The sequence below is a fragment of the Protobothrops mucrosquamatus genome, unplaced genomic scaffold, assembly GCF_001527695.2.
Source record: "Protobothrops mucrosquamatus isolate PMUCROS unplaced genomic scaffold, P.Mucros_1.0 scaffold45, whole genome shotgun sequence".
In the NCBI taxonomy this organism is placed as follows: Eukaryota; Metazoa; Chordata; class Lepidosauria; order Squamata; family Viperidae; genus Protobothrops; species Protobothrops mucrosquamatus.
Window position 1 is genome coordinate 427,107 of NW_015386427.1, and position 9,913 is coordinate 437,019.

The 9,913-nt window shown below is 33.3% G+C and overlaps 1 protein-coding gene across 1 annotated transcript in view; it reads left to right on the plus strand.

The window, feature by feature from the left end:
• Positions 1 to 9,913, plus strand: part of PLXDC2 (plexin domain containing 2) — a 230,797-nt gene that overhangs the window by 146,847 nt on the left and 74,037 nt on the right. The window contains exon 3 of the mRNA XM_015811554.2: positions 2,387 to 2,533. Within this exon, the coding sequence (XP_015667040.2) occupies positions 2,387 to 2,533 (147 nt within the window). The remainder of the gene's footprint in view (positions 1 to 2,386; positions 2,534 to 9,913) is intronic.

Here is a 9,913-nt window from a genome sequence, read left to right on the forward strand (position 1 = left end):
TAGTGTAGAATAAAATTTACATTACGATTATATCACTGGCAGATTCAGCTTGCTAATCATCCTAATATGAGGTATTGTTGAGTACAACTTCTAATATTAGTGGTAATTACCTGGAGGTATAAATGTCAAAAATGAAGCAAGCATAAAGAAGAAAAAGTTTCTCTTTTTATTCTGCATCAACTTTTTCTCAATATCTTAGAGCAGATTAACACTGCTCTTATTTTTGCAAAGAGAGAGAGAGAGAATAGACAAACAGACAAACTAATTATGATTATCTTGATATAAGTTGCCAAGAGAATTTTAAATATTTGTATTTTTATTATGGTCTCTCTTACATTTAAATTATATTGTCTACATTGTACATAGCACAGAGTTTCTCCATGCCCTGCCAGATCATACTGTTTCTTTGCATTATATCCACATCATGTTGTATGGTAATGGAATTAGTCCAAGAAAGATTGCAAGAAAAGAAATTTGAAAATAAATCCATGAGCATTGTCCATGGGAAACTTATTCAGTTCCCTGTCTTCCACAAAACTCTTCAAATAGCATCAGAATGATATATCTAAAGGGTGAAGCAATTGCTTCTCAAAAAGCAGATGCTAATGTTTTATTGAGGTCACTGTGTGTCAAAATATATATTAGCTGGATTTCGTACTGCAATTGATTCTTAGAAAATTTTCAGAAATCTTATTACTAAACCATATTTGGGAATGGAAAATAATATGGATAGAGCTTAGTAATTTCTGTAATATAGTGGGTTGCTTTTGTTTGTTAATTTGAACTTTTGGTGAATTTTCAAACAAAATTAAGAAATTTGAACAATTGATGACACCAGTCGAAGGCCTGCATTACGTGCTTATCCTACTCACCAAAATGCAAATTTCATTCTACAATAGATTTTAAAATGTCAATTTATTTTGCATACTCTGATACTTGTTCTGTAAGTTGGTATTTATTTTGTTAAAATGAAATTGCTACATCACATTAGCCTATACAGGATAGTCTGTAGGTTATGCCCATTTATTTGGTGAACTGAATACTGGTATTTACAACTGGTCCTCAGAGTTCCAGCTATCACAATGGCCACAGATTTCCATCATTCTATACCATAAATCAGTGGGAAACCTGTCAGGAAGTCAGAAGTCACAATCACATGGGGTCCTCAACATTAAGCACAGTCAGATTATGATTGTGTCACTTAGGGACAGCAATTCCAGTCCTTATTGCTGTAGTAAGCTGAGGACTACCTGTAAAAACAATGATTTACTGCAGATTTCCTGATTTATTTTGCTTCTTTAAAAAGACCAATGATGGATAATATATGTATATAGGAAATACAAAAACACACACAAACATATGCCCAAACTTTTTAAATTGACATATGAATGTCCAAATGGTATGTGTGAGACACATGCACTTTGGTTGTGATTCTTAAAATACAGAAATTGCAAAATAGCGAGCTTGTCCATGAAAATGTATGCTGTACCTTGGAATCTATCTGGGAATATCAATTACATTAAACAAGTAAAATGTTAGAGAGAAAAAAGTGCAATATCCCTAAAGCTGGCCAGCTGGAATGATCAAATACTGATGGCCTTTCTAGAAACCAATAGTAGCAATCATTTGTATTTCTGAGGGAATAATGGCAGCAGTTGAGAAGAGTTACCGCCTTGGTTTTTTTGGGTGACATTTTCCATAAGAGCAATAGAGAGTCTGTTCTCCCTGATATTATTGGACAGGCAGATAAAACTGGGAATGGCAATCCCACTTTGGTACAAATATTTGAATAATAACAAAGAAATGGCCCAACATCTCTATAATATCACAATTTAACTGTTATTTAAAATACAGCATTTATAAAGGAAAAAACTGTCATCCACACTAAAACAAAAGATTTCAGTTAAGATTTATCAATTATTGTATTTCTTAATCCAAAGCCACATTTTTCTGTATATGTAATTGCAGTTAATTCCAATTTTTAGATTGTAAAAACTACATTTATAAAATCACAAGTAGGGTATTTGTTCTTTTCCAGCATTCAATTCTCTGTTTGTTGTTTTTTTTTTTTTCTTAATCTATGTGATCCATTTGATAAAAAAGCGTCCACGAAAGAGACCTAAAACAAAATAGATTGATGACATCAGCAAGTATTCCAGGCCCAATTGGCAAAAGAAAGCTCAGGATCATGTTGGTTGGAAACATGCGGAAAGACCTTCATCCTGCAGTGGATAGACAATGGCTAAGATGATATTGATGGTGATGATGATGATGAAGAAAAAGAATCTACGTGATGAAGGAAATAAGAGTTTGCCATCTGTTTCTAAATATTTCAAAAAGACTGAAAAATAAGATCAAATCTATGTTTTTCTTTTTCTCCCCCCAGGAAGACATGGATCACAATTATTACACTTCAAGGATATATGGCCCATTTGATTCTTCCAGCCGAGATTTGTGGGTAAACATTGATAAAATGGAAAAAGATAAAGTGAAGATTCATGGAATACTCTCCAATACCCACCGACAAGCCGCAGTAAGACATTTGATATATATTCCAATTTAATTCTTTTTGTTAATACTTGAATTACCTCTTTGTTAAACATTATTCATGTCATGTCATAACATAATATAGCATGTAATCAGAAATATTAATCAATTAATCTATAATTCAAATCTGGAAATCCCTATCTGATTTTTGTCTCTTTTTGTATAAGATGAAATGGTCCTATTTTATATACATGTAGGAAAATTAAAAAAAAATTACTCAGATGAGCTTTTGAATTTCTTTATTAAAAAATGCAGAAAGATTACAAAATGTTTTGAAAGCAAGAAATAGTCTCAGTGACATTCAAGTCAGTGGTTGCTTTGCCCTTGCGTTTGTTTGACAGATGAATTATAGTCCAAATTGACTAGCTTAACTGCCATATTTAGAACTAGAAAGAAACAGCCCTGTGTTTATCCTTTACATTTGCACGAGCTGAATTTCTGAGCACTATTAAATCCTTGTCAAAATATTATTGTTTTGAGTTGTTGATACTTGTCAAATGAGAGAGAGGTGACAGATGTAATTTTATTTCCATATCAAAATATGTCTTGGCTAATTCTGATCTTACAGAATATTCTTGTGTGGGGATATTAACTAAGCTTCTGATTTACATATATAATTCAGTGCCCCGTGACTGCCAAACAGAATTCCTATCATTTTTCCACGTACTGAAAGCCACCAGAAAAATCAAGATTAGTCCTAAAGGGGATGTAAATTCAGTAGCAGAAATGACAGTTCAGTTGATATGACTGAATTGATTCAAGCTCTCTCACTTGAGAAGTACTTGGGCGTTTTGGGGAAAGAAGTCAGATCATTTGAAGGGATAGTTCACTGATACTAAATATTCAGAAAATATAAGAAGTTGAAAGAAATGGAGGATGACTAAAGAGAAAGAAATAAGGGACTTAGATTTTGGCCCTTGGTTGGGTTAAAACATGTCATTTTCCAAAATCAATAGATTCAGTAACCACATGTCATGCTGAGAAAAGTAATAGAAAAGATTAATAGAATGTAGTTAATAGAAAAGTAATAGAAAAGAACTCTAGAATGTGGAAAGAGAGAAATAATTAATACATTCTCCAGATTTAGGCACTATAATTTATAAAAAATATTTTTCTCAAGACAATTATAAAAAATAGCTATAAAGGGATTAGGAAGATGGAATCAGAGGTCCCAGGTAAAAGAATAAATCTGATACAGTACAAAATATTTTGTGAGATATCTAGATATGATGGGTTATGTGGTAAGAGAAAGTCAACAGTTTCACAGAAAGAACCTTGCTGGCATGGCTTTTTGCCTGAGATAAGTTTACTTCAGCTCATCTGGAATATAAATTGGAAGAGAGACTCTGGATAAAGAAATTGTATGTTTCTGTAGTTGCTATTTTTTTTGTTTAAGAAAAATAAAAATAAGCTATCAGAATTCCTGATATTAAATTATTAAACTGAAATATGCCAGGCAAAACAGATTAGTTGCAAGTTTTCAGGTACAAACCTTTCTGATAATGATGATTATGGAAGCTTAAAGAGATTTTTAAAAAAGGAGATACATACATTGAAAGTGCATGGTGAAAGTAATCATATAGCATCCAAAAACCTGTGCATTTTGGTCTAGTAATGAAGACAGCAGGCTAGAGACTGGGATACCATGAATTCAGTCTTGTGTTGGGCACAAAGCCAGCTGGGTATCTTTGGGCCACTCTCTTTCAACCCAACTCAACTCATTAGTTGTGGGGAAAAAGAGGAGTGTTAGGAATGTTCATTGTCCTAAGTTATTTATAAATATAAATAAAATTATTATAAAAATAATAACAGCAGGAAATATAAAATAATAATCTGTTCCAACATGCAAGTATTCATGCAGTTTAGCACACAGAATCAGTTTAATTGAAGTCTATGGCTGCATAATTATAATGCATATTCTGGTTTGGTGATGAGGTCAGAATCTTGATAAAGAAGCAGGACCAGACTCCATTATTATGTAATATAAAGGAATTTAAAGACGATCTAGAAGGAAATATGAACCATTAAGAAGAAACTTTCAGAAAATAGTATATGTAATTCTTGATTTACAGCCACAAATGAGCCCAGAATCTTGGTCATAAGTCATTGCAGTTATTAAGCAAGTCATCACATGACCTGACTCAGTTTTACTATTTTTGTGATACTGATAAAACGAGTTCCTGCATTCATGAAGTGAGCCATATGGCCATTAAGTAAATCCAACATATCACCTAGGTGGGCAGGGGTTTGCCCTTTTCTTTTGGAAAACAGCACAAAAAAATGTTACAAATTATGGTCATGTAAGCATGAGATGCTGCAATTCTCATTTGAGTCAGTTGCCAAGCATGTGATATGCAATCACATAATCATGTGGGCGGGAGTGGCAGTTGTATCTTTGAGGACAGGTAGTAGCTTTTTTGATAGTTTGTCATAATGATGAATAATTGTTAAGCGAGGCTATAGTATACAGTACAGAGATGGAAGCAAATCAGAGAAAGAAGCTCAGAATAACACTGTCCTGATTTTCTTTAGCATAATAGCAGATAGAGAGAAAATTGGACAACCATTCAAGATTCGTTTATTATACTCTAAAACAATAAAGTAGCATTACAGGACACTGTGGTATCTGTTTCTTGACTTTGCCTAACTTTAAGGGTTGGCATATAGCAAATTACATAAATTAATGGTACTTTTCACTTGAATTAATTTTGTGACCTACAGCTTTATATGTAAAATTCTCATTCTAATAGATCTATGCTATATAGAAGAATGCATTGAGGAAAATAATGTTAAGCATTAGTAATTAATATCTGTTTTTGTTATGGTAATTAACTGTTGTATTCAATTAACAATTTGAAGATGACATCTAAAGATTATTTATGTTTATGTGAAAGCAACTGTAAGTCTCACCCACACAAATAAATAAATAACATTAATGCCCTAATAGCATAGTTATGCTCAGGTGGTAGCTACTTTAAATTCTTTTCATATGAACCATATTTGAAAGCAGTGGCAGAAACTTGAAGACTAAAATGAGAATTGGTTACAGAGGAACCAAATAGGTATGAGGGTAGTAACTTGCTTCTTATTGAGGCAATTCATTTTCATAAGCGTGATCATGTATAAAAAAATTAAAAATGGAATTCTGAAATGACTGGAAACTAGTCTCAAATTATTAATCATAAAGACAAATACTTGGATGCAAGTCTTGCTTTTTGGAAATAATCTTATTTTAGGCCAAATATTTCAATGCAGGAGAACATCTGACATTACTTTTACCATTTAGAAAGTCAGAAAGCAAACATGAGTTTCTCTGCTTTTTCTTGATATTTTCAGTCTATGAACTGCTAAGAGGCAGATTAGTAATCTGCTATAATAAATGGTTGCCTTTTTGACCAAAACAATTATTTCTACATATCTTAGTTTAAATTATCTTTTAGCTAACCCATTACCGAATAATAGTTTTATAATAACTTTACCCTTTACCAGATCCAAATTAATGTGACTGTTTCTTAGAAAGTGGTTCTGCAATCAAGTAGGTATTTAATATGTTTAACCTTGGCTATTTGATTCATATGCAAGGATCTCATATATCAAATTTATTCAACCTTTTTTAAAAAAAAAACAAAAAACCAAGAATAGCAATTATAGTTAAATCTAGATTATAACCTTTTTTTCCCTGAAAGAGCAAGAAAAAAATGTGGCTTTTACTTGGATTTGACATCACCTCACTGTTTTATGCTTTATTCCAGTTTCTCAAAGATAATAAATTTAGAAGAGGTTGGAAGGAGGCAAATAAAAGAACTGTCAGAGTGTTAAATTTCTAACAGTTGCCTTGTCAAAACTTGCCTGTTTTCTTTGTTCTTGTTAAAAAGATGCATTTCGTCATTATTCAGTAAAGTGTAATGTTATATCATGCTAAAATTAGTGGAGAAAATTCAGACAACTCCCTAAAGAAAAGAACAAACACACACATGAAAACACACACAAAGATTTAAATTGTTAAAAGATTACTTACAAGATTTTTTGTACATAGGGGAAAGCAGGGATAAAGGTTCAAAATGATTTATTTATTTATTTAGCATGTGGCATAGAATGGATAACAATAAAATTATAGAAAGGAGCACATAACATACATATGGTACACATATGATGAAAATATATAGTCAATTCTGTAAGGTTTGAGGAATGCAAGAATTATATGTCTAAATTATAGGTTACATTTTAAAATAAGTTGATTCATAACAGTAGGTGTTCTATATATTTATCTGATTAAATATTTGTTTAGTTGAAGAAAATCTGCTTTTCCTATTTTGTAAGCTCTCAAATGGCAGCTAGTGACTAGAGTTCCACAGCCTTTCCGGGTTGGCAGGCCGGAGCAGGAGGAGAAAGGAAAGAAGGGATGGTTTTGTAAGGAGGTAAATGCATGCATGTGCACATGCACATGCATGGACATTTTTTGCTCACGTGACTGGGACCATGAATGGGGTTGCAAGCACCCGCGATGCTCACGGCGACTTGAGCACTTGCACGTCGGTTTGCAAATGCCTGCAACACTCACAGCAATGCTCGCACAAGTGTGGCTGCAAATACCCATGACTCTTGTGGCAATGCTCATGCGAGAGGGACTGCAAACACCCATAACGCTCATAGCAATGTTCATGTGAGCGAGGCTGTGCGCACACATGCATACGTGCACCGGCCAACCACTCACGCAGTCCAGTCATAAGTCAGTTTTTTCAGTGCTATTGTAACTTCAAATGGTCGTCAAACAAAAGATTGCGAGTTGAGGACTATCTGCATATATCATTTTTATTATCAGAATTGGAATGGGTGTCTCTCTGCATTTGTGAATGCAGAAGAATGAAGAATAAATAAAATAAAATACAATTTAACTTTAGTATTTTGATATCATACAACATATTTTTATAAAACAGACCAGATTTCTTCAGCAAAGAATCCACCTTCAAATCACTGTCAATTTTCAGACTGGCATAATGTAATTGATGTGTATTGCTGAAATCAGCTGATTTGATAAATCAGCAATATCTGATTTAATGGACAATCAGGAAAAAGGGATACCCTTCTCTCCTATATTGGTCCATTAAATGGAGAATAAAATAATGAAGAATAAAAAAAGAATAAAGTTCTAAAATATATATTTGCTTTAGAGAGCAAGTCTTGACATATTGCTCAATGGCTGAAGCTCTCCTTAGGCTGAAAAAAAGTAGTACATCCATGAATTAAAGATACTGAGGAGAAGGTTGCTTTTTTGGAGCAGTGTAGACAATCACTTTTGATGGAGCAAATTCTGTGAGATGCAAGATATATAAAAAATGAGCAAATTAAGGAAATGATTATTTAAATATGTGGTTCTAAAGAACAAAGGAAGAGCTATGTCTCTTTATGTAAAAGTGTTCATTAAGATCTGAAAAGAACTGGAAGTTGAGATAAGGAAATATCATACCAGTATTTCAATTTAAATTATTTCAGTCTGCTCTCTTTTGTAAGACATCAGCTTTGATTTAAAGTTTCTGGACTGTATTAAATTCCATTATGTTCTAACCTGGCAATTCTAGCTTAATTTGTGTTATAAACTTTTGAAATAAACCAGTATCATACAGAGACCATGGCTAAATATAAGCCAAGGTCCTGACAAGAAGAATGGGGAGGAAATTGAAAATTACTCAGTGCAGATATTCATTCCTGATTTATAACATACATGGGCCGTTTGCATAATTGAAGTTATCGAGCTGTTTTGATATATTCAGGTTTTCATGGGAAGGCACAGGACAAAAAGTTGCTCAAAAAACTAAGACTATTTGGAAGAAGTTTAACAATAAACAATGGTTTGTTGTGAAACCAATAAATATATTTGATCTCTTGTAACTAAGGTGTGGAAGGGAAGTTTTTAAGAGCCAAGAACTGCTTTCTTTTTCTTTTAGCAACCACACACAATAGTGATTTAAAGAAATCACCTGAGAGAACTAGGTGGGAGAGGCCACGAATGCCTGCCCCGCTTGTGGAGATGCTTATGCGAGAGGGGCCACAAACACCCACAACACTCACGGTAACGTTCGCATGAGGCTGTGCGCATATGCATGCATCAGCCAGTCACTCATATGGCCCGGTAGTGGCCCACAGCTCACAGGTTGAGGACCCCTGCTCTAGGTTATATTTGAACGAAGGCTATTAAGGCCTAAAATTTACATCAGTTGTAAATTGTAATGAGAAAGGTGCCTTATATCTATAGTCTGTGAATCTTTACATGGAACTAATGTCATCAAAGAGAGTGAAATTTATTTTTGTGCAAACATATTTAGAAAAGAACGCATCAAACAAAGAGGCTTCAAATAAGAGGCTCATTGGATTCTATGTCCAGCAGTACAAAGGAGTTGCCTTTAAGGAAAGAGCAGGAGTAAATGGGGAAAAAATAACTTAAAGCTTTTGCAAGAGAGGTAGATTACATGAGACAGTGTAAAGATCAAAGAAGCATCAAGATTGTGAGCTCTAAAGGAAGAGTCTGGAATTTGCAATAAAAGAGTAAATGTGTAAGGAAGAAAATATTGGAAGGAAAATATTTTCTTCCTTATTTTTATTAAGAAATAAGAAAACATTTGTGGATATACTTGGAGAATATTGGAAGGTAAAGAAGTGATTTTTTTTGGCTAAATCATCAGCTTGAAACTAGGGTAAGTTTTTAATTTTGAATAGGAACTGGAAAGTAAATATGAATATATCAAGAATTCTTTACAGAGGATTACTTAATGTAAATTAGACTTTAATCTTAAATACACTGGTCCTCAGAATCAACTGCCATGAATTCAATGAGAGTACATCTGGGCAAACATAATTTTCACTACTCTGGAAATTAGAAAATATAGTCTCAGTTTAATCAAACAGAGAAAATCACAGCTTTGAGCGCTAGCTTACTTTTCTCTTTTCATGTTTAACCTATGATATTTTTATTTATTTATGTATTTAGCCTGCTTGCCTACTTCCTTGGGCTACAGTAATGGCCAAAATTGTAGAAACTTTTGGGAAAAGTGTATTTTTGTGATTTGATGGCTAATAACACCACTTTTTTTTTGAGTAGTACCATAAAATTCTATATTAATGGAAAGATAATTTAATCAAGAATGTAATGCAACAAAGTTTGTTCAATTGTCTGTACTGTATTCTATGAAAAGTTATAGCCAAATAACCAGAAAAAGGAAGCACAACTTGCTTAGGTTGATATCAGGTAGCTTTCCTTCATCTGATTGTAGCCAATGAGCATGAGTGTTTAGAGAGCCAATCAGGTGTCATCTTGTTTTGGCAATGAGCCAATCAGATCACAGTAGGATTCAGTTATTGATGTCATGTA